The sequence below is a fragment of the Vipera berus genome (genome assembly GCF_964194415.1).
Source record: "Vipera berus genome assembly, chromosome: 3".
Taxonomy (NCBI): domain Eukaryota; kingdom Metazoa; phylum Chordata; class Lepidosauria; order Squamata; family Viperidae; genus Vipera; species Vipera berus.
The window spans coordinates 117385246-117413089 of NC_138204.1; the positions used below are offsets into that span (position 1 = coordinate 117385246).

The 27844-nt window shown below is 41.0% G+C and overlaps 1 protein-coding gene across 1 annotated transcript in view; it reads right to left on the bottom strand.

The window, feature by feature from the left end:
* ADCY10 (adenylate cyclase 10) overlaps positions 1-27844 on the bottom strand; it is a gene marked incomplete at both ends in the record, with an annotated part of 90973 nt that overhangs the window by 58894 nt on the left and 4235 nt on the right. The window contains 10 exons of the mRNA XM_081325539.1: positions 2165-2220; positions 4142-4331; positions 5662-5738; positions 7603-7724; positions 8885-9076; positions 9324-9412; positions 10069-10165; positions 17295-17500; positions 21151-21294; positions 27793-27831. Of these exons, the coding sequence (XP_081181665.1) occupies positions 2165-2220; positions 4142-4331; positions 5662-5738; positions 7603-7724; positions 8885-9076; positions 9324-9412; positions 10069-10165; positions 17295-17500; positions 21151-21294; positions 27793-27831 (1212 nt within the window). The remainder of the gene's footprint in view (positions 1-2164; positions 2221-4141; positions 4332-5661; positions 5739-7602; positions 7725-8884; positions 9077-9323; positions 9413-10068; positions 10166-17294; positions 17501-21150; positions 21295-27792; positions 27832-27844) is intronic.

Sequence of the window (27844 nt, forward strand, 5' to 3'; positions counted from 1 at the left end):
TCTTTAGAGAAACCTTTCAGCAATTTCCTTCCAGACATGTTCTTCTTCCATAGACAATAAATCCTGTCTATGTCAAAGAGAAAAATCAGCAGTGGTTGAAGGTTGGGCAGCAGATGGTCCCCTGTTTTGGATGTCTTCAACCCTTTGCCCAGTGCAGGAGATCTTATTCCATCCCAAACAAATGGTTGTCCAATATTTTCTTGAAAACCTCCAGTGATAGTGATCCCACAACTCCAGGAGGCAAGCTGTTCCACTGATTAATTGTTCTCACTGTCAGGAAATTTCTCCTTACTTCTTGGCTGGATCTCTCTTTAGTGAGCTTCCATCCATTACTTCATGTGTTGCCCTCAAGTGCTTTACAGAAAAATCTGACCCCCTCTTCTATGTGACAGCTTCTCAAGTACTGGAAGACATCACTCAAATTCTTCTCTTCATAAAGCTAGACATACCTACTTCCCTGAACAATTCATCATACAGTTTAGCCTCTATACCCCTAATCATCTAAGTTGTTCTTCTCTGCTCTCTTTTTAGGGTCTCAACATCTTTTTGTGTGTGTTGTGGTGACCAGAATTGGATGCAGTATTCCAAGTGTGGCCTCACTAATGCAGTATAAAGAGATAGTATCACTTCTTGTGATCTTGATGTTCTAGTGGTGGTGATGGTCCCAGTGGTTATTGACACACAAATGCCATACCCAAAAGAAAACTTTAACAGCACTTAGGAAATTTGCACATTGACAACATTTCCATCTGTCAATTAAAATAGGGCACGCTGCTTGGATCCACATATATGCTAAAACCATGTATCCCCAAAAATAAGACTCAGTCTTTTTTTGCCCCCAAAAGAGGCACCACATCTTATTTTGGGGGGGTTGTCTATTCTGGATTGACATGCAGGGCATCACCGGCCTACATTTTGCCATCAGAGACCTTTCCAGAAGGCCTCCGATGGCGAAATGCAGGCTAGGAGGCAACACAGAAGAAGTGGGCCAGCGAGGCAAGGCAGGTGTCAATTCATGGGGAGCCTAGCTAAAACAGTAAGTGGGTGAAGGGCACGTGGGGCAGCTCCACCCCCCCTCCCACCTTAGCTTGATTTTTAGGTGTGCGCCTCACCCCAAAACTAGGGCTTATATTAGGCCCACCCCTCAAAATCAAGCTAGGAGTAGGTCTTACTTTCGGGGAAACACAGTATGATATATTTCAACTTCTTAGGTTATTGGGAAGAACTTGATGCATATGAAGGCCAACACCAGCTAAAAGAACTGACATCTGTGATTTCACATTGTTGTATATATAAATGAGCAGAGAAAGACTATAAATAATAATTTATATTAATCAAATAAATAAAATAATAAATAATACCATAAAATAATGAAAAATGAAGTAGCTAAATTGTTCTGGGACTTTAGAATTCAAATAGACAGGGACCTGCTGCACAATACCCCAGATAACTGTCGATAAGAGAGACAACAAAAAAGTCTGGATAGTGGACCTAGCAGTACCTGGAGATAGCAGAATAGAAGAGAAAGAACTGGAGAAGATAACAAAATACAAAGACCTGCAAATAGAAATAGAACGACTGTGGCAAAAAGAGAGCAAAGGGAGTACCAATAGTAATAAGTGCCTTGACTGCAATCAATCAAGCAGAGTAGAACTGGAAGGGACCTTGGAGATCTTCTAGTCCAGACCCCTGCTGAAGCAGGAGACGCTATACCAGGGGTAGGCAACCTTGGCTCTTTATGACTCATGGACTTCAACTCCTAGAATTCCTGAGACATCTCATAAACCACAGGTCTGCAACCCGCGGCTCCGGAGCCGCATGCGGCTCTTTCAGCCATCTCCTGCGGCTCCCAGTCCTCTGCCATGTGCAGTCCCAAAAAAAAAAGTGGGACTAAAAAATTTCAACCAATCAATTCAAATATGCAGGGTAGGTGCATATCTTGCCTTGGCTTCACTCTTCAGTGAAACCCTGTTCTGCGCCTGTGTGCATGTACGCACATGCGCACACATTTTTTGCGGCTCCCAGTTTTTCCTTTTGTGAGGGAACCGGTTCCGAGTGGCTCTTTCACTGTTTCAGGTTGCTGACCCCTGTCATAAACCAATAGCACGTTTATTCCAGCATCCCAATAATTAATTGTTATGGTACTATAAATCAGTTCACGTACCTAGTAAAGGATAAAGTTCGGATCTCTCCTTGGTTAAATATGCTTTGTAAATCATTCTAGTTTTAAAAGTGAGCATGGGGAGAAGGGGAGAGAGAGAAGAAAATGAAATTTATGCTAACATTTCTCAAATTGCCTTGGAAGAATTACTAATAGTATATGACTTCTAAGAAAATAATTTGTCTTTTTAGGGAGAGAGCCTCCTTTGCTTAAATAATTTAATGTTCAAGAATTACTATATTACTATTTGCAACTTCCAAATTGGGCAGCCCCAACAAGGAGTGTTTAACACAGAAATGACTATGAACAAACATTCCAAATCCAGGAAATACTATAATTGCTGCATAAGATGTCCTCGTAATTACAGTCACACCTGCTTTTCAAGCAGGAGCCATGAGTCAAAGGGGCACTCAAATTATCAATCAGCCCTGTATAATCCTGTTCAGAACCAAGGATGAAATATATTTGGAATCAAAGCCATTCCATCTCCCTGGGATTAAATTTAAGACTATTCTTCCCCATCCAGATTCTGACAGCTTCCAGGCACTGAGAGAACGCCAATCACACCCAGGAGCCCAGATTTAAGATATAAAGTGTCATTACTAATGATATCTGATTCTATGCCAGGGGTAGGCAACCTCGGCTCTTTGGAATTCTGGGAGTTGAAGTCCATGAGTAATAAAAGAGCCAAGGTTGCCTACCCCTGTTCTATGCCAATACTTGATCTTCCCCAGCTTCATGTAATAGTTAAATCAGGAATAGAGAAGTGTTAATCCTTGTGGTGCACACAATGGAGATTCCTAGGTCTTGATCTCTTATCCCCTAGTACCATTAACTAGAACCACCCACTTAAGGAAGAAAAACCCCTGCAGAATTCTGCCCTCCACTCTTCAGTCTTTGCAGATGGTCCAGAAGGATACAATGATCAATACCAATAACAATTGAGCAATTAATCACTTATCCTATTCCATTCCTACCATAGGGATGTTCCACACATGTTTTGTTTGTACCTGGGCCAGAACTCAGGCTGAAAAAAGTACAGAAAATCTATTTTGTCCTGTCTCTGAAATGGGAAGACTGGAAACAGCCTAGTAATTATTTAAAACTGCCAGGTTGAGCAATGGCTTCTTGAGGAAGGGACACACCATCATCTTTTTCAAGATGAACCACACTCTTTTCTAAGGAAACATCCTATCACATGGTCCTTGCCATCTCCAATGATCTACTGTACATACTTACAGCTGAAAATATATGTATTATTTGCCTCTTAATGTGTAATATCATTCTAAACTATTTTTTGTTTAACATAGGTAAAGGTAAAGGTTCCCCCGCACATGCGTGCTAGTCGTTTCCAACTCTAGGGGCCGGTGCTCATCTCCGTTTCAAAGCCGAAGAGCCAGCGTTTGTCCAAGGACGTCTCCGTGGTCATGTGGCCGGCATGACTAGACGCCAAAGGCGCACGGAATGCTGTTACCTTCCCACCGCAGCGGTCCCTATTTTTCTACTTGCATTTTTACGTGCTTTCGAACTGCTAGGTTGGCAGAAGCTGGGACGAGTAACAGGCGCTCACTCTGTTATGCAGCACTCGGGATTTGACCCGCCAAACTGCTGATCTTCTGATCAACAAGCTCAGCGTCCTAACCCACTGAGCCACCGCATCCCTTTGTTTAACATACAGTATATCTAATTGTCCAACTGGACATGAGCAAAGTTTTGTTGTGCCTGAGAAAAGAAACAGTGAAAACACAACGCCTTTGATGTACAGTAACTTGTAGACCCAGAACTGCTGAAGTAGAAATAAGAAGGGATAAATATTCTTCCTTTAAACATGACAAGAGGATGTGAGAAATCATCCTCCAGCAGTAGAGGTCTTTGCAAAACAAGCAGCCTGCTTTGCTGAAAAGGGATGTTTCCTGAATCTATTCTGCAGAGCAAACTCCTTTTCTTGTGCAGCTATCCACAAGACAAAATGGTACTTACGCTTTCTCTGTAATACCAAGAAATTGATAGACTGTCCCAGGGTTCACAACACCTTTCATCTCAGCTAATGGGAGCTCTTCAAAGAAGTAGTGGGGAAGTTTAGATTTGGAATAAGTGAGGGCATCACAGCTTACTAATCCTGGATAAAACATCATCATCCTTGCAGCAAGGTTAACTTTCCGTCCAATCACTAACATGGAAAGAAAAAGAGAGAAGCTAGAAATTATATGTACATTTCTCCCCAACCAGTATTGCAAACAAGATGAGGTCAAGGACTGAATCACCTAACTGACTAAAGTAAGTTTATTATAGAACGGTACTTTTGCTAAAGCAGAAGATGGAACAGAATTTCCTTCACCATTTAGAAAAACCAACCGAAATGTCAGATTCACTGTTACAGACTGCTGAAAAGGGAAACTCCAATTCTCTATGTGATATTTCTCCCTCCCCCAAAGTCCCCTAAACTTGGGATTAAAAAAAGAAAACCTGCAGATTGATTTAGCTTTCATAAGGTACCACTAGGGTAATAAATTTCCAGCATGGCATAGCAAGAGAGTCTTCATAGGGAGAAGTCTTTGCAGGACCCAAAGAATAAACAAAAGCAAAAGAATCCAAAAATGCTGTCTGACACCTGATTCTATTTGATATTAATGGCAGAATCTTTCTTCCAAAACCACCATTATCAGTAAGTTGGGAAGGCATCATTCTGAGCCCCAATAGTTCTTCAAATTTTGATAGGCAGAAGACTAACCTTCTGAGGAACAGCATCCTAGTTATAGAATTTTCTATCCACAGAGATCTAAATAACCCTTGCTGCTTTGAGGTGTATTATAATAATAACAATTACTTCTGGAGTTGGTTATAGGATGGGTCACTGTATAAATGTTTAAATAACAGAATAAGAGTTGGAAGGCACCTTGAAGGTCTTCTAGTCCAACTCCCTGCTGAAGCAGGAGACCCTATACCAAGGGTAGGCAACCTTGGCTCTTTTATGACTCATGGACTTCAACTCCCAGAATTCCTGATTTGAAGTCCATGAGTCATAAAAGAGCCGAGCTTGCCTACCCCTGCCCTATACCATTCCAGACAAGTGGCTGTCCAGACTCTTCTTAAAAGCCTCCAGTGATGGAGCAGCCACAACTTCTGGAGGCAAGCCAATCCACTGGTCAATTGTTCTCACTGTTAGGAAGCTTCTCCTTAATTTCAGGTTGCTTCTCTCCAGGGCTTTTTTTGTCATAGAACGCTCAGAACGGAGTTCCGGCACCTTTTTTGGATGGAACTTTGTAGCGTAGGCAAAGCGGGTTGTATGACATGTGTGAGTTCTGGCACCTTTCTCTTTTACAAAAAAAAGCACTGCTTCTCTCCTTGATTAGTTTCCATCCATTGATTCTTATCTTGCTTTCTGGTGCTTTGGAAAATAGGTTGATCTATTTAATAAACATTTTTAATAAAATAAACATTTTATTACTATCTATTTCCAGTACTTTGATTGCTAAGGTTTAGACTCATTAGAACTGCACCTGTATATTCATGCCTCACACGATGACCAACAACTCCACAGAAAACTGGCCCAGCAGTGACCCCAATAGAAACAATCCTACAACACAAAATGGAACAAAAGTAACTGAATTTGAAAAGAGGGCAAAAACATCTCTTGAAAATGATAGGCTGCACTGGATCCCTAAACGTCTTTAGATTTCCTGGGGCAATGACTTATCTGCAATTATCTATCCAACATGGAATCTGCAAAGAATTCTGCTTAAAATCCCAGTGTCTTCATTTTGTATCATCCCCATCACTGTTCCTCACTTTCTTGTTCCATTCCTCTCATCCATGCATACAGTACATCCACTATCCATTGAGCACGCTCACCTGTTCTTGAGCTACTTTACAATTTGTGTGATTTTTAACTAAGATTTTCTGTAATTTTACAAACCTTGGGCTGCCTCAGTAAGGATTTCTATAACCTTCCTTTGTGCCAGGTGATGCAGTTTTAGTTACATAAGCAATGCACTTATGGTCTGCATTCTGGACCCAGAAGAGTAAAAAATAGGAGAGATGTATCTGTTTTCTCATGAAGAAAACCTAATAGATGTTTCTTAAAAAATAAATGGGTAAGATGTAACCTTAACACCTTATTTTTCTGACAGATCTTCTCTGTCAGAGAAACCATCTTTCTCCTTCATACATACTGTACCCTTAATACAGGAAGGAGGTTGTATTCTTGGAAAAATGATAATAACAGTAGATAAATTGTCTATTTTCCTAAAATGGGAGATTTTAGTTTTAAATGAAAAGTTGCCTTGTTTTGGTTCATATAGACCAGGGGTGTCAAACTGCCAGCCCGCGGGCCAAATGCAGCCCAAGGAAACTGCACCCACCCCATGCCGGCAATGGGGGAAAAGTTCAGATACATTGCGCGATGTCACGTGATGTCATGAGTTTGACATGTATGATGTAGACCATAACCACAACATGAAAAAATCTCAACAACTTTTTTCTATCATGTTTTTATGATATTTCTTCATCCTCAACTCATACCATAGCTACAGTAAGTAATCCTAGCATAATTCTTCTAGGGTTAGATGTTTTTCACTCTTTTCAAGAAGCAACTAGCCATAGCAATTTGGATGTGAGTTCAGTCTGACACATTTCACTAACCATTGATTGATACAGCAAGAGGAGCCCTAATGAGTACCTGTGGCAGGAAAAGGGTTCCCAATGGGAGCAGCAAATTCTACAATGATATAATTTGCTGTTGTCTCAAGGAATGGTGGATAGGACTTTATCTGAGACATAAGGAAGACCCGTATATAGGATTAAAACATTGTTAGCAAAATGTAGTGTATCTATAAAGATAGTATCAAAGCCTTTAAAAACTTAGACCTAAGCTCATTTGAAGGATAAAGCAGTACAATTAGAAAATCCTCCTGTCACTTGGGGCATTTTCACACAACTTCTGGCTCAGCCCCTCAAACTGTTTGAAGCAGCCAGTTGCTTCACCACCACCATTCTTCCTCCGTGGTATTTTCAACATGGCACTTTGTTGCAGGAAGGAGGGAGAAAATATCCAGAATGGGAGGAAACATGAGGCAGCTGTCTATCCCACAACTCTAAAGAATACATTCACAGTGCTATTCTGGAGTAGGAATTAAACCTGCACTGTAATTAACTGATTCAATTTCTCAAGTGAGGCCCCAAATAGTGTGGATGTAGGACACAGAACGGATCATAGAATGAAAGAGTGCTTATGTCTAGAAGGAGCTTTAGATTGCTGATTGTCCCAATAATTTCCCCTGAAACTTAAACCCAAGCCTTAGCTGATACATCTCTTCATGATTCTACAAATACAGAATTAGAACTTGGATGCAGACATGGCACTCCTTGATATAGAAAGCTGGGGCTTGAGCACTACATGTGATCAGATGTATATTGATGACATCCCATTCTCATTTACTTACTTTACTTTCATAAGTGCTGTGGAACAGAAAGCATGAATTTTATAGGCACTATCAAGAGCATTTGTGCTTTCATCAGCTTGTTTATCTCCAGGAAGACCAAAGATGCAAAGAAAAGTGCAGCCCTTTTTGAGAAGAAGGAAATAGTGTATCAGAGAAGACTGTTTCAAAGAAAAGGTGAATATAATTCATAAAACATATTTACTTATTTAGTCTTGCATGCTGCTTCTCAAATCAAGGTACACTATCCTATAGTAGTCTAGGTAAAATTACAATATAGCACTGTAAATTGTTAATTAAATTAATTGTCATCAATTAACGACAGCTACTTGAAAATCCCAGGATTTCAGATTCAAGAGCAAATAGAATTGCAGAACCATGCAGCAAAAAGAAGAGTAGAGGTATATGCTTTTATATTAACAACAAATGGTGTAGAAATGTCACTAAAGAAATTTTGTGATGTGGATGTAGAGACTCTATTAATCACTTACATACCCTATTATCCCTCCCCCCAAGAGTTTTCTTCATTCATCCTAGTTGGGGTCTGCATACCACCCCCAGCTTGCATAAACAAGGAATTGCAAACCTTAACTGATCAAATCCTATGGATTGAACAGAGATATCCAGACTACCTCCTCATTGTATTACATGTTAACAATGCTAACCTAAGCCAGGAGCTGCCAAGATACATTCAGCATGTCAACTCTCTCATCAGAGGCAAGAATATTTTAGACCACTGCTGCTCAACATTAAAGGATGCCTATCTACAAACTCCTCACATCCTGGACATGGCCAACTTCTCCCCTCAGGATGCCGCTATAGAGCATTCCATACCAAAACACTCAGACATGTAGTTTTTTCCCCGTGCCATCACTCTGCTGAACACTTAATTCCCACAGCACTGTCTCATTTCTCATATTTTCTCATCTTTCCTACTATTTTCTACTACTATTGATTTATGATATATGACCAATTTCTTGCTGTGAACTTAGGCACTGAAGACAAATTCCTTGTGTATCCAATCACGCTTGGCCAATAAAGAATTCTATTCTATTCTATTCTGTTCTGTTCTGTTCTGTTCTATATACATGTATTGAAAAACATCATAAAAGAAACAGTTGAACAGTAGAAACAATAAAAATTAAGAATAGCAGCTAATGAAATGAAGCATTACTATGTTCACACGCTTTCCATATTATCAGTTAGTTTTATTGAAGTCATTCTTTTGCTCTGTTGGTACAACATGATAGAACCTGTTGAAACAATACCTCTATAGGAGACTCACTTTGTCAAACATGAAGACTTTATTAATGTTACCACTAAGGGGTAATATTGTTCTGGTGATCATAGCAGTGGCATCTTGGATAGCCTTACACACATGGTTCGTATTGGCATTTTCTTCAAACTGCATATTCACAAAAACAGTGGTAACAGGACGTAGCTCTGACAAATACTCTAGTGGCTGGTTATCATCTATCTAGAAAATAGTAAAATAGACACTTGAGGAGAACTATATTCAACTATCCTACCCTGAGCTGAAAGTTATTTTCATAATATAGTTCTTTTAAAAATTGGGTTTCCCCAAAGTGAACATTTTATCACCAGATTCATAATTTTTCTTACAACTCTTTTCTTTACTAGTTAATGAAAAAAATAAAGGGAAAATATTTTTATTATAGAGAGCAAAAAAAATCATATTGGTAACTAAGCATTTGCTGAAGTACCTTCTTCAGGACATTCTTCATCACATATTTTCGCAAGCGTTTTTCAAGTTCTTCATCTTGACCCAATACAGAGGCCAATCTCAAAATCTCTGGCAAGGAAAGTTAAGAAAAAAAACAGAGATTATGAGACCCTTGATGAAATATAATATTGGTATATTTATGTGTTGAATTTGTGCACACTGTATGCTTTTCTGCTAATGTTCAGAGGGGCAGGGACGTGATTCTGGCATCATGTATAAATGTGTGTGTTTGTGAGTGTGTTAATGCAACTGTATGTGTATGTGTTTGGGTGTGAGTAAGTTGTAGTAGTGCCATAATTTTCTGACTATTTCTGAATAGAAAAGAGCTGTGAATTCTCTCATACTTTCAATTTAATACAGAAATCTTGAATATAGCAACCATAGCAATTCTGAAATGTGGGTAGCAAGCATGGTCCACTTTTCACTGCCCCTTCCATGTATTCAAAACACAGGTGAAAGAAGTTCCTGGTTATTTCTATAGTTGGTTAGTTGTAGTTGGGAAATGGAAGTAGGTTGTACTGCCAAATGTAACTCTCATGCTGTTATATTTTATTTATAGGCAAAGCAAGATAAAATCTCTGATAAATTTTAGAATGAAACTTTCCTACATCATTGTAAAACTGGAGACGCTATTTCACTTAGGTTAGAAAATCAAATGCAATGCGATAATAGCAATAAATGAGCTGAGAAATAACTCCAAATCTCCATATTCGTGAGGAACTCACCAAAACTGTCACAAATGTGGTTCTGATTCAGGTATTCTGCACATCTGTTAAAGAATTCATCAGTATTAAAGTCAGGGACATTTCGGATGTATTTAACCTGGAGGTATATAAAATTGTAGTATTCAACAATGTTTTGCCTGCTATCCATAGCCAATGTCAATCATTTTTTAACACGAGATACCAAGAATATGGTGTTATGCAAATTATAGTAGCAATTTTATCATCCTCTTAAACACAGGGATGATTTTTAATACACATTTTTATTTGTTTGGTGAAATGTAGTCAAGATTCCCAGAAGGGAAATCAGAGAAATGTGGAAGAATGTAAACAGCGGATGAAGGATTTTTTTGAAATTAATATGAATAAGGATACTTCTATGGATATGGTTTGGGATGCTAGCAAGGCCTATATGAGAGGGGTGTTGATATATATGAATAACAAACACAGACGTACTTTGGAAGCCAGAAGGAAAGAATTGGAGAACGAAATTAGGGAAAAAGAAAAGGCCTTGATATTGAACCCATTGGATGTGAAGGCTAAGGAGGTTATTAAGCTATTAAGAGGACAATTTGACAAATTAATGGCTGACCAAGTGGCAACCAATTTGCGGTTTGCTAGGCATAATACTTTTTGCAATGCTAATAAGCCAGGTAGATGGCTAGCTTATAGACTTAGGAAAAAGCAAAGGGCTTCTAATATAGACAAAATTGAACATAAGGGAAAGGTGGTGTTTCAACAGGATCTTATTAAGGAAGCCTTTCTGGACTTTTATTCTAAGTTATATGCTAAGGAGAAGATTAATGAAAAGGATATTGATGTATATTTGGAGAATGCTAGCATCCCGGTTCTTACGCAGGCACAAAAAGAGGAGATTAATCAATTAATAACAGAAGAAGAAATTCTTACAGCAATTAAGGAATTGAAGTTGGATAAAGCACCAGGTACGGATGGTTTGACTGCGGTTTATTACAGAAATTTACAAATGGAGTTGATAAAGCCATTAAAGGAACTGTTTCAGATAATTCAGAGAGGGGGAAAGGTGCCTCCGTCTTGGAGAACTGCTTTTATTTCTTTGATACCGAAGGAAGATCAAGATGCTACTCAAGTAAAAAATTATAGACCGATATCACTTTTAAATACAGATTATAAGATATTTGCTAAGGTGTTGGCTAATAGACTGATGAGGGTTCTGCAACAGGTGATTCATGGGGATCAAACTGGGTTTATCAGTGGTAGGCAAATGAAAAATAATGTGAGGCATATAGTTGATGTGTTAGAGTTTTTGGAAAGGAATAACCAGATCCCTGCGGCGCTAATTTTTTATATGCGGAAAAAGCTTTTGATCAATTGAATTGGCAATTTTTGATGAAAGTTTTAGATAAAATGAATTTTGGGGATAAATTTTTGCAACCAATTAGGGCATTATATCAAAAACAAACTGCCCGAATAATAGTTAACAATAGTTTGACTGAAGCTTGTAATATTGAGAAGGGCACAAGGCAAGGGTGTCCGTTATCGCCTTTGTTATTTGTGTTAACATTGGAGATATTATTGGTAAAAATACGGAGTTCGGAAAGAATTAAGGGGATACAAATTAGAGATCAGGATTATAGATTGAGAGCGTTCGCAGATGATCTGGTTGTTACAGTGACCCAGCCAGAGAATTCTGTTGTGGACCTGATGGAGATAATAATGCAATATGGGAAGGTTTCTGGATTTAAAGTTAATGCACAAAAAACTAAAATTCTGGCCAAAAATATGACAGTATCGCAAAAGGCTCTTTTAGAAGGACTAACTGGATTTGAGATTGTTAAAAGGGTCAAATATTTGGGGGTGTTTTTGTCACCCTCTAATACAAAGTTATATAAAAATAACTATGAAAGATTGTGGGGAAAAATCCAAAAAGAAATGGAGAGCTGGGAAAAATTGCAATTGTCTTTGTTGGGGCGAATCGCAGCAGTGAAAATGAATGTCCTGCCTAAATTTTTATTCTTATTTCAAATGATACCGGTTCTTAAGAAAGATTCTAATCTGGAGGAATGGCAGCGAGGTATCAATAAATTTGTCTGGGCAGGGAAAAAGCCACGAGTTAAACTTAAGATTATGCAGGATACTCGTGAAAGAGGTGGTCTTAAAATGCCCAATCTTAAATTATATTATGAAGCTGCTGCGTTAGTAGGAATAAGTGATTGGATTAATTTGACACAAGAGAGATTATTAAATCTTGAGGGCCATGACTTGTTGTTTGGCTGGCATGCATATTTGTTGTATGATAAAAAGGTAGATAATGTGTTTAAAGCGCATATTTTAAGACAAGCATTGTTGAGAGTTTGGAAGAAGTACAGACATAAGTTAGGTTGTAAGATACCATTGTGGGCAATCCCAAAACACGCAATAGAAAATATAAATGTTGGTTTCAAACATGATGTGACTACATATACTGTAAGGAGATTTTAAGTTTGGAAAGAAATGTTTGGTGTCTGAAACCGTACAGTCTCTTGCGAGATGAGAAGATTGTTCAAACTTGGTTCCAATATATTCAGCTACGGGCCAGGTGGAAAGAAGATCAGAAAACTGGTTTTACAATGACTGATGAAAATCTGATAAAGCAAATTAGAAAGCAGGGTCCAGCACATATCAAACGGATATATCTTGCATTGATAGAAATTGACTCAGAAACAGAACTTGTTAAAGATTGTATGATAAAATGGGCCCAAAACATTCAAGAAGTTATTACAATGGACACGTGGGAAAAGATCTGGGTGAGGAACGTAAAATTTACACAAGCTCAAAACTTAAGAGAGAACTTTTATAAAATGTTTTATAGATGGCATCTAGATCCTAAAAAGCTTGCAAGTATGTATCCGAATTATCAGCCCAAGTGCTGGAGGTGTGGCGATGAAGATGCAACATATTTTCACATATGGTGGACTTGTAAAAAGGTTAAGGCCTTTTGGATAAAAATTTGGTGGAACATGCAGAAGATTTTCAAGCAAAGGATAAAGTTTTGCCCGCAATTTTTTTTGTTAGGTATAATTACAGATGCTGCGGTTGTGGACACTAAGTTGATGTTGAATTTAACTACGGCAGCAAGACTCTTAATAGGTCAATATTGGAAGAAGGAGGAACTGCCGACTATAGAAGAATGGACTTTAAAGGTTTCTGACCTGGCAGAGATGGCAAAGATTTCGGCTTATTTGAAAGATCACTCGCAAGAACGTTACATTATGGAGTGGAGAAAATGGATTGAGTATATCCAGAACAAATATGGGACTAAAAAGTTTCATGTAGCATTTGAATAAGTCTTCCTTTCTTTCCTTTTTTCTTTTTTTATAGTTAATAGTAATAGTGTTTGTAGTTATCCTATATGAGCTAGAGAGTGATAGATTTTAGAGTTTATGGTTGTTAGCATTTGGATGTTTATGAGTGTTTTTTTTTTGTTTTTATACCCTGTACTTAGCTCTGGGAAGTCGGGGGGGGGGAGGGGGGAGGGGTAGGGAGGGATGGGTGTGGGAGGGGGAGGGGGGATTGTTAAAGATAAAATGTATGTTAAAACTTTTTAATTAAAAAAAAAGATTCCCAGAAGGGTGGGAATGCATTCCAGACGACTAAGAGAGAGTGAAGTTTAGATGGTTTGGTTGGAAGGAACAGGGTCTTGTCAGCTACCCCTACAAGTTCTCAGAATATATCTTTAAGGATTTAAACATCTTTAAGGATTCAAATGCTTGAGATTCTCAAGGTTTTGTCTGTAGGTGAGAACAATAAAGGAAACTGCTTAGCAGAAACCCTGCAGTGTTTCTTGGATGTTGAGCTGGCAACATCCATAAAATATTAATATTAAAATATTAATATAGAACTAGTACAGCTTTAAGGGATGCGGTGGCTCAGTGGGTTAGGATGCTGAGCTTGTCGATCAGAAGGTCGGCAGTTTGGCGGGTCGAATCCCGAGTGCTGCGTAACAGAGTGAGCGCCTGTTACTCGTCCCAGCTTCTGCCAACCTAGCAGTTCGAAAGCACGTAAAAATGCAAGTAGAAAAATAGGGACCACTAGGGTGGGAAGGTAACAGCGTTCCGTGCACCTTTGGCATCTAGTCATGCCAGCCACATGACCATGGAGACGTCCTCGGACAAGCGCTGGCTCTTCGGCTTTGAAACGGAGATGAGCACCGGCCCCTAGAGTTGGAAACGACTAGCACGCATGTGCAGGGGAACCTTTACCTTTAACTTTACCTAGTTCAGCTTTTAATATGTTATTAAATCTGGCTGTACAGACCATTAACCATCTATTGTGCCATTTTCTCAGTTTGGGTACAATACATTTCGATAAAGTAATAGTTATATAATATACTTAAATTCTTAATATTCTGTTATTTATGTGATTTAGAGTGTTAAATTTGGATAAGTATAAAAAAGTAGATATTCTTTCAGTGTCTTACAGTTTTGGATATAATGTCACAAGCATTATAATTATTTATTTTTCACATTTCTGAACCACCCATCTCCCTCAAAGAGATAATTACTTGGCTTTTTTTCAAAATTAGGTACAACAAATATATAATGAAATGGAAAAAAATGAAGTCAGAGCCTAAATAAAATAAGGTATTTGTTTTATGATAATAGTTTCTGCTACATTTCAGGATATTTTTAATCTCTTGTCCTGGTTTATTATTTTGATATATTTCTTCATTGTTTCCTGTCAAGTGCAAGCCAAGATATTGGCTGAGTGGGCTGTCTGACAGCCAGATTCCTCTTGCGGACAATTAATTCCTTGTTGTTTTAGAAATTTTGTAGTTATTTTTGTTACTGAATATTAACTATGTATGCAGAATGTTCTCCATATGTATGGATTTTGTTTATATTCATTTAAATAAACATAAACATTATGATCTATAAGCTGTTTTATTGACTTTTGTGGTTCTGTAATAGTTAATATTACAGCATCTACATAACACTTAAGCTTATATTTCTGTTCAGTGGATTTTGAGACCTGTTACCACCTTGGATTTTTTCCTGACAGTATTTCTAACATGATGATAAAAGACAAAGCAAAGAATAGAAATCCGTGTCTTGTTCCTTTACTGATCTGAAAATCTGCAGAGTTCGCTCAATTGGCCATAATCTTTTATTTTTGCCATTGGCTTATAATTTTAACACAAGCTTGAAATTCTTTTCTGAGATTCAATTTAGTTCTGCAAATATGAATTGCTATTGCAAATTATCAAAGACTTTTTTGGCATCTAAGGAGATTAGTGCAGATTTATTATTTCTATTTATATGTTCAGTTCCATTGATTATGAACATAATGTTGACTTTTATATTTTTCTTTTGGATTAAACCAGTTTGGTCAGTGTGTATAAGCAAATAAACACCCTACTTCAATTTATCAGCTAATAAATATTTACATTCAACAAGGAAATTGATCTATATGATTATGGCTTCTATTTCTACTTTCAGACTTGCAAGATTCTGTTACTATGACCTCATAATAAAGATAGTGTTGGTACCCATGGTTTTTACTACTTGCCTTGTTTACTTCAGTTTTGCAAATCTCTAAGTATTTCTCTCCTTTTTAAACTTTTACTTTCCAGGAAACTAGGGAGGATCCTCTTCTGAGACACTTCCCATATCCTTTCCATTTCTGCAGCTTGAGATACCTTTACATGACAGTTGTTGAGGCCATGACTCTTCTCTCTGTGTCTCAAAGCCATTCCCATATACCATTACATCATACCCCTTCTTTTCTTTACTGGCTCCCAGAGGTCAGAGGGTTGACTCCCTCTGGGTACCTAAAGCACTTGAACATCCAACTGCTCCCCACTATAGTTTTGATGAATGGTGTTCATTGAAGAAGTAAAGGTAAAGGTAAAAATGCGAGTAGAAAAATAGGAACCACTATGGTGGGAAGGTAACAGCGTTCCGTGCGCCTTTGGCATCTAGTCATGCCGGCCACATGACCACAGAGACATCCTCGGACAAGCGCTGGCTCTTCGGCTTTGAAACGGAGATGAGCACCGGCCCCTAGAGTTGGAACCTTCCCCTGCACATGTGTGCTAGTCGTTTCCGACTCTAGGGGCCGGTGCTCATCTCTGTTTCAAAACCAAAGAGCCAGCGCTTGTCCGAGGATGTCTCCGTGGTCATGTGGCTGGCATGACTAGACGCCAAAGACGCACGGAACGCTGTTACCTTCCCAGGTAGTGGTCCCTATTTTTCTACTTGCATTTTTACGTGCTTTCGAACTGCTAGGTTGGCAGAAGCTGGGACAAGTAACAGGCGTTCACTCTGTTACGTGGCACTCGGGATTCGACTCACCAGACTGCCGACCATCTGATCGACAAGCTCAGTGTCCTAACCCACTGAGCCACCGCGTCCCTACTCATTGAAGAAAGGTCAATTTTAAAAAAAGAAAGGTCATAAGAAAAGAATTCCAGGTCCTACACTGTTTCAGGAGCAAAGCTTATTTGTAATGTCATTATTTAAACCTCTGCATTTTTCTCTCAGCTGCTCTACAGTACATAAAAGACAATTCAGTGTCTCTTTTAGGTAGGAGCCCAATTTCCATCTGTCGCTTGTCCTTATAATGGCTAGAACTGATATCAGATGGTACTAATATAACGATGGAAGAACAAAATATCATAGAGAGTATATCAAGATGCATATTATTGGTTTTGTATGGAAGGATAAATGAAAAAGGAATGTTAGTGATGATATTAGAAATGGAATGGGGACATATATGTACTTTTTATTCAGATGATGGCCTGTTGTTACATGGGAGCTCAAACGATTTGCAGTGAAATCACTGCAACTGTATGATAAAGCAAGGTTTCTGAAAACTGATATATTAAAATGCATAGCAGTTGTGTTTTACAGGTAAAATTGTAGATGATTGCAAACTATATATAAATTAAAAAATGAGCAAATTGATTAACTTATATATGTTAAAATTACTAAATATGAAAAATGAATAGAGTAAGTTTAATATGTGAAAATGCTGGCAAAAAAGTAGTGGGCATTTCTCTGTTGTGAGGAATGGATATTTGTCAAAAACATAATTACAAATACATAATAAAAAATAATACAGACATTATTTGTATATAGAATAGATCTCATTCTAACCCTTTATGTGAAAACTATCGTGTCACTTTTAATGTTTAAAATCAACCACGTTCCTTTATAAACAAAACAATCTGACAGAAAGCAAAGTGAACTCTTAACCGAGAAGGTACCAACCTTGACAGCTCGTTCATTTTTAATTTTTTCTACCTCAATTAAGTTCCGGTCACAGAGCTCCCAGCAGTTGGGGGACATGATAATTTCACTTGCTTTGGCTAAGTTTTGGGCCAACCGGACTTCTTCCACTGCTCGACCAGTTACCACAAAATATTGTCGTCTGTTATCACCAGTGACAACTTTTGAGATGTGACCTGCAGAGAGTCCTGAAAAAAGATTCAACTTCTTTATCAGAGATCCTAATTATAGCATGCTGAAATAAAATGGGGGTGGGAAAGCTGAAAATGAAATAATTCCATAATCTATAAGTAACCTGAAAATTATTACTTTTATTTATACTTTAATTTTTATTGAAATGTTACCTCTGATAAAGGATAATGGGTTTTTGGACTAATCTTTGTGTCATTTTTTAAAAAATTATACTTCCAATTTTTTTAACCTTCAATCTTAAGTGTTGATGAAATGAAATATTAATTTAATAGAGGTTACTTATTGGTTCCCCTTCATGGATTACTGCCTTGTCGTGGCGAAGGGGCTTGCGTAATTCAATGAAGCTATGAGCTATGCCGTGCAGGGCCACCCAAGACGGACAGGTCATAGCTGAGAGTTCTGACAAAACGTGATCCACTGGAGAAGGAAATGGCAACCCACTCCAGTATCTTTGCCATGAAAACCCTATGGACAGTACCAAAAGGCAAAACGATATGACGCTGGAAGATGAGCCCCTCAGGTCGGAAGGCGTCCAATATGCTACTGGGGAAGAGCAGAGGGCTAGTACTAGTAGCGCCAGAAAGAATGAAGCGACTGGGCCAAAGCCGAAAGGACGCTCAGCTGTGGATGTGTCTGGTGGTGAAAGGAAAGTCCGATGCTGTAAAGATTTTTTCTCCATAGGAACCTGGAATGTAAGATCCATGAATCAAGGAAAGCTGGACGTGGTCAAACAAGATATGACAAGACTGAACATCGACATCTTAGGTATCAGCGAACTAAAATGGACAGGAATGGGTGAATTTAATTCAGATGACCATCAGGTATACTACTGCGGGCAAGAATCCCTCAGAAGAAATGGAGTAGCCTTCATAGTCAATAAAAGAGTAGGAAAAGCAATACTGGGATACAATCCTCAAAATGACAGAATGATCTCAGTTCGAATCCAAGGCAAACCATTCAATATCACAGTAGTCCAAGTCTATGCCCCAACCACCAGTGCTGAAGAGGATGAAATTGACCAGTTCTATGAAGCCCTACAGCACCTTATAGAACTAACACCAAAAAATGATGTTCTTATCATCATGGGGGATTGGAATGCTAAAGTAGGAAGCCAAAAGATAACTGGAATAACAGGCAAGTTTGGCCTTGGAGTACAAAATGAAGCAGGGCACAGGCTGATAGAATTTTGTCAAGAGAATACGATGGTCATAGCAAACACTCTTTTCCAACAACCCAAGAGACGGCTCTACACATGGACATCACCAGACGGTCAACACAGAAATCAGATTGACTATATGCTCTGCAGCCAAAGATGGAGAAGCTCTATACAGTCAGTAAAAACAAGACCAGGAGCTGACTGTGGCTCAGATCATGAGCTTCTCCTTGCAAAGTTTAAGCTTAAACTGAAGAAAGTAGGGAAAAGCACTAGGCCAGTCAGGTATGAATTAAATCATATCCCTGTTGAATATACAGTAGAGGTGACAAATAGATTTAAGGAATTAGATCTGATAGACAGAGTGCCTGAAGAACTATGGACAGAGGTTCGCGACATTGTACAACAGGTAGCAACCAAAACCATCCCAAAGAAAAAGAAATGCAAGAAAGCAAAATGGCTGTCTGAGGAAGCTTTGCAAATAGCTGAGGAAAGGAGGGAAGCAAAAGGCAAGGGAGAAAAACATAGATATGCCCAATTGAATGCAGAATTCCAGAGAATAGCTAGAAGAGATAAGAATGCCTTCTTAAATGAACAGTGCAAAGAAATAGAAGAAAACAATAGAATAGGGAGGACCAGAGATCTTTTCAAGAAAATTGGAGAGATGAAGGGAACGTTTAATGCAAAAATGGGCATGATAAAGGACCAAAATGGCAGGGACCTAACAGAGGCAGAAGAGATTAAGAAGAGGTGGCAAAATTACACAGAAGAACTATACAAGAATGAGCTTAACGTCCCTGATAATCACAATGAGTTGGTCACTGACCTCGAGCCAGACATCCTAGAATGTGAAGTGAAGTGGGCCTTAGAAAAGCTGAGCAACAACAAAGCTAGTGGAGGTGACAGTATTCCAGCTGAGCTATTCAAAATCTTAAAAGACAGTGCAGTAAAAGTGCTACACTCAATTTGCCAACAAATTTGGAAAACTCAACAGTGGCCACAGGATTGGAAAAGATCAGTTTACATTCCAATTCCAAAGAAAGGCAGTGCCAAAGAATGTTCAAACTATCGCACCATTGCACTCATTTCTCATGCTAGTAAAGTCATGCTTAAAATCCTACAAGCTAGACTTCAGCAGTATGTGGATCGAGAACTACCAGAAGTACAGGCAGGATTTCGAAGAGGCAGAGGAACTAGAGATCAAATTGCCAACATACGCTGGATCATGGAGAAAGCTAGGGAGTTCCAGAAAAACATCTACTTCTGCTTCATTGACTATGCTAAAGCCTTTGATTGTGTGGATCATAACAAACTCTGGCAAGTTCTTAAGGAGATGGGAGTACCAGACCATCTTATTTGTCTCTTGAGAAACCTATATGCGGGTCAAGAAGCAACAGTGAGAACTGGACACGGAACCACTGATTGGTTCAAAATTGGGAAAGGAGTCCGGCAAGGCTGTATACTGTCACCCTGCCTATTTAACTTATATGCAGAGCACATCATGAGAAAGGCAGGGCTAGATGAATCAAAAGTTGGAATTAAGATTGCCGGAAGAAATATCAACAACCTAAGATACGCAGATGATACCACTCTAATGGCAGAAAGTGAAGAAGAACTAAAGAGCCTCTTGTTGCGGGTGAAGAAGGAGAGTGCAAAACTTGGGTTGAAACTTAACATTAAGAAAACCAAGATCATGGCATCTGGCCCTCTCAATTCCTGGCAAATAGATGGGGAAGAAATGGAGGTAGTGACAGATTTTATTTTCCTGGGCTCCAAGATCACTGCAGATGGGGACTGTAGCCAAGAAATTAAAAGACGCTTGCTCCTGGGGAGGAAAGCCATGGCAAATCTAGACAGCACACTAAAAAGCAGAGACATCACCCTGTCAACAAAAGTGCGTATAGTCAAGGCTATGGTCTTCCCAGTTGCAATGTATGGCAGTGAAAGTTGGACCATAAGAAAGGCTGAGCGCCAAAGAATTGAGGCCTTTGAACTATGGTGCTGGAGAAGACTCCTGCGAGTCCCTTGGACTGCAAGGCGATCAAACCGGTCAGTCCTAGAGGAGATAAACCCTGACTGCTCTTTAGAAGGCCAGAGCCTGAAGCTAAAACTCAAATACTTTGGCCACCTAATGAGAAGGAAGGACTCACTGGAGAAGAGCCTAATGCTGGGAAAGATCGAGGGCAATAGAAGAAGGGGACGACAGAGAATGAGGTGGCTGGATGGAGTCACTGAAGCTGTAGGCGTGAGCTTAAATGGACTCCAGAAGATGGTAGAGGACAGGAAGGCCTGGAGGAACATTGTCCATAGGGTCGCGATGGGTCGGACACGACTTCGCAGCTAACAACAACAACTTATTGGTTATAGCCATCTTTGCAGCTTTCCTTTTGCTCCTGTTTCTCTCAGCACAGGATGAAATTAACATATACATCATTGTATAGCTTTTCTATGAAAAATAGGCTTCAAGTTTGTTCTAGACTGAGGGGCTGGTACCTATCTTCACTCGTAGCTCAAGTCCCACTTCAGTATCACGAACACCATATTCTTGTTGGATGCTGAAACTACACTTCAGTGCTAGAGTAATAATCTCATTTAAATGGCAACGCTCTACCTTCCAGAGCACCAACAGTGCATCACCTGGAAATAAGAGAATAAATCATTGAGCTTGTTGTATTTTCAAGAATGTATTTCCAATAGTTTTACAGAATTATAAAAAATAGCCTACTTGTTTGACTGTTTATTCCTACAATAACATAATGATCTTCTATACCCTATTGTGGTGTGCATTCTTGGTTACTAATAGTTATAAATTCCCTCCCCTCATAATATAACTAAAAGGGACACAGTGGCTCAGTGGGTTAGGACGCTGAGCTTGTTGATCAGATGGTTGGCAGTTTGGCGGGTCGAATCCTGAGTGCCGTGTAACAGAGTGAGCGCCTGTTACTCGTCCCAGCTTCTGCCAACCTAGCAGTTCAAAAGCACGTAAAAATGCAAGTAGAAAAATAGGGACCACTAGGGTGGGAAGGTAACAGCGTTCCGTGCACCTTTGGCGTCTAGTCATGCCGGCCACATGACCATGGAGACGTCCTCAGACAAATGCTGGCTCTTCGGCTTTGAAACGGAGATGAGCACCAGCTCCTAGAGTCGGAAACGACTAACACATATGTGCAGGGGAACCTTTACCTTTACATAATATAACTAGTTAGGAAATGGTTATTCCTCCTCAGGGCACTGAGCTATGATGAAGTGGCATGTGGGGCTCTGTTAACCAGAGATCATGCTAATTATACTAATGCATTGTTGTTCGTTATTGTAATTTCAAACTTTGTGTTTTTATAAAAACATTTCTTGGATTAATGTTTACAATTGTGTTTGCATCCTTTTTATCTTTCAATGTGTTATTTAAATTAGGAAATCTTATTATTTAAGTTCATTTATATCAGTGTTTTCAAAGTTGGCAATTTTAAGGTGTGTCAACTTGCTAGCTGGGGAATTCTGAGAGTTGAAATCCACACCTTAAAGTTTACTGTATATCAGTATCCAAATTCATTATTTAATAAAATAATTGTCATTGCTTGAAGCACCTATATACTTTACTCTTTTTTAAGAAAAAAGTGGTATCTTTAGTTGGGAATCCAAGATAATTCTGGACTCAGAAATGCAGTGGAAAGATGCAGAGACCCTTGCAAATTATGAAGATGACGCTTGCAACAATTTTAGAAACACATTTTTTAAAATATTGACTTTCGTGAAAATAGGATATCCTCTTATACAATTCAGGCCATTTTTTCACTTGTAATTTATACTATCTTCTGAAGTATCGTTCAGCTACTGCTAAAGCCATATAAATCCTGTCCACCTTGCTATTACTATATATCAGTACAACATTGATTGCATGATACTAGAAATCATAGTGAAGAAACAGTCTAAAATACCGTATATACTTGAGTATAAGCCGAATTTTTCAGCCCACTTTTTGGGCTGAAAAATTCCACTTCGGCTTATACTCCAGTCAACAAAAAAAACTTACCGAGGACTTGTGCGCGGCCGAGGCTTTGGTGCTTCCGGGATCGCCCGCACCTCTCCCAAGCCACCGCCGTCCGAGACCTGCCGAAGTTTGGGGAGGTTTGGGGAGGTGCGCGCGCACCTCCCCAAACTCCGCGCCTTGCCTGCCTGCTTCTTTCCGCAGCGGAAAGAAGCAGGCAGGCAGGGCGCGGAGGAACGGAGACTTGCCGACGTTTGGGGAGGTTTGGGCGCCTCCCCAAACCTCGGCAGGTCTCCGTTCCTCCGCGCAGACCTGCTGACGTTTGGGGAGGTTTGGGCGCCTCCCCAAACCTCCCCAAACCTCGGCAGGTCTCCGTTCCTCCTGCCGACCTTTGGGGAGGTTTGGGCGCCTCCCCAAACCTCGGCAGGTCTCCGTTCCTCCTGCCGACCTTTGGGGAGGTTTGGGCGCCTCCCCAAACCTCCCCAGGTCTCCGTTCCTCCTGCCGACCTTTGGGGAGGTTTGGGCGCCTCCCCAAACCTCGGCAGGTCTCCGTTCCTCCTGCCGACCTTTGGGGAGGTTTGGGCGCCTCCCCAAACCTCCCCAGGTCTCCGTTCCTCCTGCCGACCTTTGGGGAGGTTTGGGCGCCTCCCCAAACCTCGGCAGGTCTCCGTTCCTCCTGCCGACCTTTGGGGAGGTTTGGGCGCCTCCCCAAACCTCCCCAAACCTCGGCAGGTCTCCGTTCCTGTTTGGGGAGGTTTGGGCGCCTCCCCAAACCTCCCCAAACCTCGGCAGGTCTCCGTTCCTCCGCGCAGACCTGCCGACCTTTGGGGAGGTTTGGGCGCCTCCCCAAACCTCCCCAAACCTCGGCAGGTCTCCGTTCCTCCGCGCAGACCTGCCGACCTTTGGGGAGGTTTGGGCGCCTCCCCAAACCTTGGCAGGTCTCCGTTCCTGTTTGGGGAGGTTTGGGCGCCTCCCCAAACCTCGGCAGGTCTCCGTTCCTCCGCGCAGACCTGCCGACCTTTGGGGAGGTTTGGGCGCCTCCCCAAACGTCCCCAAACCTCGGCAGGTCTCCGTTCCTGTTTGGGGAGGTTTGGGCGCCTCCCCAAACCTCGGCAGGTCTCCGTTCCTCCGCGCAGACCTGCCGACCTTTGGGGAGGTTTGGGCGCCTCCCCAAACGTCCCCAAACCTCGGCAGGTCTCCGTTCCTGTTTGGGGAGGTTTGGGCGCCTCCCCAAACCTCCCCAAACCTCGGCAGGTCTCCGTTCCTCCGCGCAGACCTGCCGACCTTTGGGGAGGTTTGGGCGCCTCCCCAAACCTCCCCAAACGTCGGCAGGTCTGCGCGGAGGAACGGAGACCTGCCGAGGTTTGGGGAGGTTTGGGGAGGCGCCCAAACCTCCCCAAACAGGAACGGAGACCTGCCGAGGTTTGGGGAGGTTTGGGGAGGCGCCCAAACCTCCCCAAAGGTCGGCAGGTCTGCGCGGAGGAACGGAGACCTGCCGAGGTTTGGGGAGGTTTGGGGAGGCGCCCAAACCTCCCCAAACAGGAACGGAGACCTGCCGAGGTTTGGGGACGTTTGGGGAGGCGCCCAAACCTCCCCAAAGGTCGGCAGGTCTGCGCGGAGGAACGGAGACCTGCCGAGGTTTGGGGAGGTTTGGGGAGGCGCCCAAACCTCCCCAAACAGGAACGGAGACCTGCCGAGGTTTGGGGACGTTTGGGGAGGCGCCCAAACCTCCCCAAAGGTCGGCAGGTCTGCGCGGAGGAACGGAGACCTGCCGAGGTTTGGGGAGGCGCCCAAACCTCCCCAAACAGGAACGGAGACCTGCCGAGGTTTGGGGAGGTTTGGGGAGGCGCCCAAACCTCCCCAAAGGTCGGCAGGTCTGCGCGGAGGAACGGAGACCTGCCGAGGTTTGGGGAGGTTTGGGGAGGCGCCCAAACCTCCCCAAACAGGAACGGAGACCTGCCGAGGTTTGGGGACGTTTGGGGAGGCGCCCAAACCTCCCCAAAGGTCGGCAGGTCTGCGCGGAGGAACGGAGACCTGCCGAGGTTTGGGGAGGTTTGGGGAGGCGCCCAAACCTCCCCAAACAGGAACGGAGACCTGCCGAGGTTTGGGGAGGCGCCCAAACCTCCCCAAAGGTCGGCAGGTCTGCGCGGAGGAACGGAGACCTGCCGAGGTTTGGGGAGGTTTGGGGAGGCGCCCAAACCTCCCCAAACAGGAACGGAGACCTGCCGAGGTTTGGGGACGTTTGGGGAGGCGCCCAAACCTCCCCAAAGGTCGGCAGGTCTGCGCGGAGGAACGGAGACCTGCCGAGGTTTGGGGAGGCGTCCAAACCTCCCCAAAGGTCGGCAGGAGGAACGGAGACCTGCCGAGGTTTGGGGAGGTTTGGGGAGGTGCCCAAACCTCCCCAAAGGTCGGAAGGAGGAACGGAGACCTGCCGACGTTTGGGGAGGTTTGGGGAGGCGCCCAAACCTCCCCAAAGGTCGGCAGGAGGAACGGAGACCTGCCGACGAGCCGCGGCCACACAGGGTATTCCTGTGTATTCAGGCTTGCAGAACGGCGGATCGGCTTATACTCGAGTCAATAACTTTTTCCAGTTTTTGGGGGTGAAATTGGGGGTCTCGGCTTATACTCGAGTCGGCTTATACTCAAGTATATACGGTAAATTCAATTATAGTGGGCTGATATTACAAATAATTTAATTTATCTAAGAATTTGTATGCTTGAGCATACTAAATCAGACATACTACAGGTAGTCCTTAGATAAAGAAAAGTAGGAACAGAACTTCTGCCACTATATGGTGAGGTTGTAAAGCATGACATCATATTACCTTAGCAATGGCAATCCTGGCGTTGCTTAGCAAAGGCAATCCCAGCATTTGCCACTGCTGTTTTCAAACAAGAATTGTGGTTCATTAAGAAAAGACCTCCTTGTCATATCCTGCCATATTCCAATAAAATGGAGAAGCCAGCAGGAAATTGTAAGTCCCCAGAGAGCTTGCAAGTAGCCTAGCAAGCAGATAGGTGGTTGTTGCCAGGTGTGGGATGGTGCACAAGGGATTGGTATGGCACAGTATGAGTGTGATCAGACTTGGGATAGATGTTGCAAGATGTAGGAGGGTGTGTAAGTGGTCAGCATGGCCAAATAATGGAAGGGTGTGGGATGGCAGCTTCAGAGAAGGGGTGAGATAAGCACATCCAATTTTGGGGTAAACATTCAGATGGGAAAAGGCTGTTCTTTGAAGGGAAAAGAATTAAGACCCAGGTCGATAGAGTTGTCCTGAACCAGCAGGGCAGCCTCGTCTCCAAAAGAACTCTGGAGAGCCCACTGCCCGCTGAACTTTTATTCACCTCCAATATTACAAAAATGACATCAGTCTCACACAAACAGGATACACAGAAATAATTGGATACTCAGGTGCTTATGAGATCACACAAAAACAAGATAGCATAAGATGTATGTGAAGTCTTTATCATAGCGTTTCCCAAACCTCCCACATGCCAGGAGAGTGTGCTCTGCACTGAAGCTACAGAGAGGCCCAAATAGGAAGGCACGGAAAGGCTGAAAGGTGAAAAACCAAATTCTTGGGAGACCAAATTCTGGCCGTTCCCACAATTCTTACAAAACAACACATGGCTCTCTATTCATATAAAGCTTGGTTTTCTCAAATTATGCAATTTTGCTTCTTTTTAATTTAGCTAAGAAATAAAAAGGAAACATTAACTGCTTTTTTAAAACATACACACATTCAGAGATTTTTTTAAAAAAACAACAACACAGTATTTAACATCCAAAACTTATTCTAAAGAAAAGAAGAAACAGGGTGACATGATAGCAGTATTCCAGTATTTGAGGGGCTGCCACAAAAAAAGGGGGGTCAAATTATTCTTCAAAGCACCAGAAGGCAGGACAAGAAACAATGGTTGGGAACTGACCAAAGAGAGAAGCAACCTGGAATTAAGGAGAAATTTCCTGACAGTGAGGACAATTAACCAACGGAACAGCTTGCCTTCAGAAATCGTAGGTGCTCCATCACTGAATATTTTTAAAAAGAGACTAGACGGTCACTTGTCTGAAATGGCATAGTTTCTCCTGCTTGAGCAGGGGGGTGGACTAGAAGACCTCCAAGGTCCCTTCCACCTCTATTCTCTTCTCTTCTCTTCTATTTGTCAGCAAATTTTATCTAATTCCAACACAAATATGTATAGGAATGCTTTATTACATGTGATAGACATGTAAAACCAACCTCAAAATTAGAAAGAAGTGGTACAATGCAGGAAAAAATGGAATTTAAAAAAGTGGACATTCCTTATTAGCAATAATCTCACAAAAAACCCCAAGAAATATTAAAATTTAATAATATATTTACAGCAACAAGAATTAATTTTGTTCAGTATTGGAAGAAAGACACAATTCTGATTAGGAACTTAAACTTGAAGAAAATGTGGCCATGGCAAAACTAGCAGCGTACAGTACATACACAATAGAATTTTAACTAAATGTAAGAATATTTCCCATACATAAAATATATCATGCACCACAGTAAATGTAACCAGCTACAGTTTGGCTTTTAAGGAGGCCTAATCCTTATAGAAATTGCAAATTAGCAGATGTGTAAAAAAAGGGAAGTCAGAAACTTAAAAGCTCTTTCTTCATATTTTTCTTTCCTACATTTTAGTCTTTTACATTTGTTAAACATCTACTTTTTCCTTCCATCAACCTATGTAAACATACATAAACATGCATACCGAGAGATATTCCTAATAATAATATAACATACATTTCAAAAACAAATAATTTAGCCTAATCCTTTATTATACTGTATAACCAATGCTTTGATGTACAGTATCTTCTTACTTTCCAAGTATACTAAACTTTGAATGAAAAAAACCAAATAATCCTAATGTTCATAACACCAATATCCTAAACTATAATTAATAACAATAAAATGTCCACCTTTTTTCCTCTTTTTTATATTTTTATATCCCATATTCTGGATATCTAAACAATACAATGTTAACAAAATTAAGTATATTATATAAATATCATTGTAAACTAGTTTACATAAGATGTAAACTAACACAATGAAAGAAAAAAAATAATGATTTTGATGTGTAAAAATAAAATCACTCCTTTTATTTTTCACAATTCCTACCTGCAAATTTCAAGACATCACCTCCAAACACCAGTATTTCTATACATGAAAG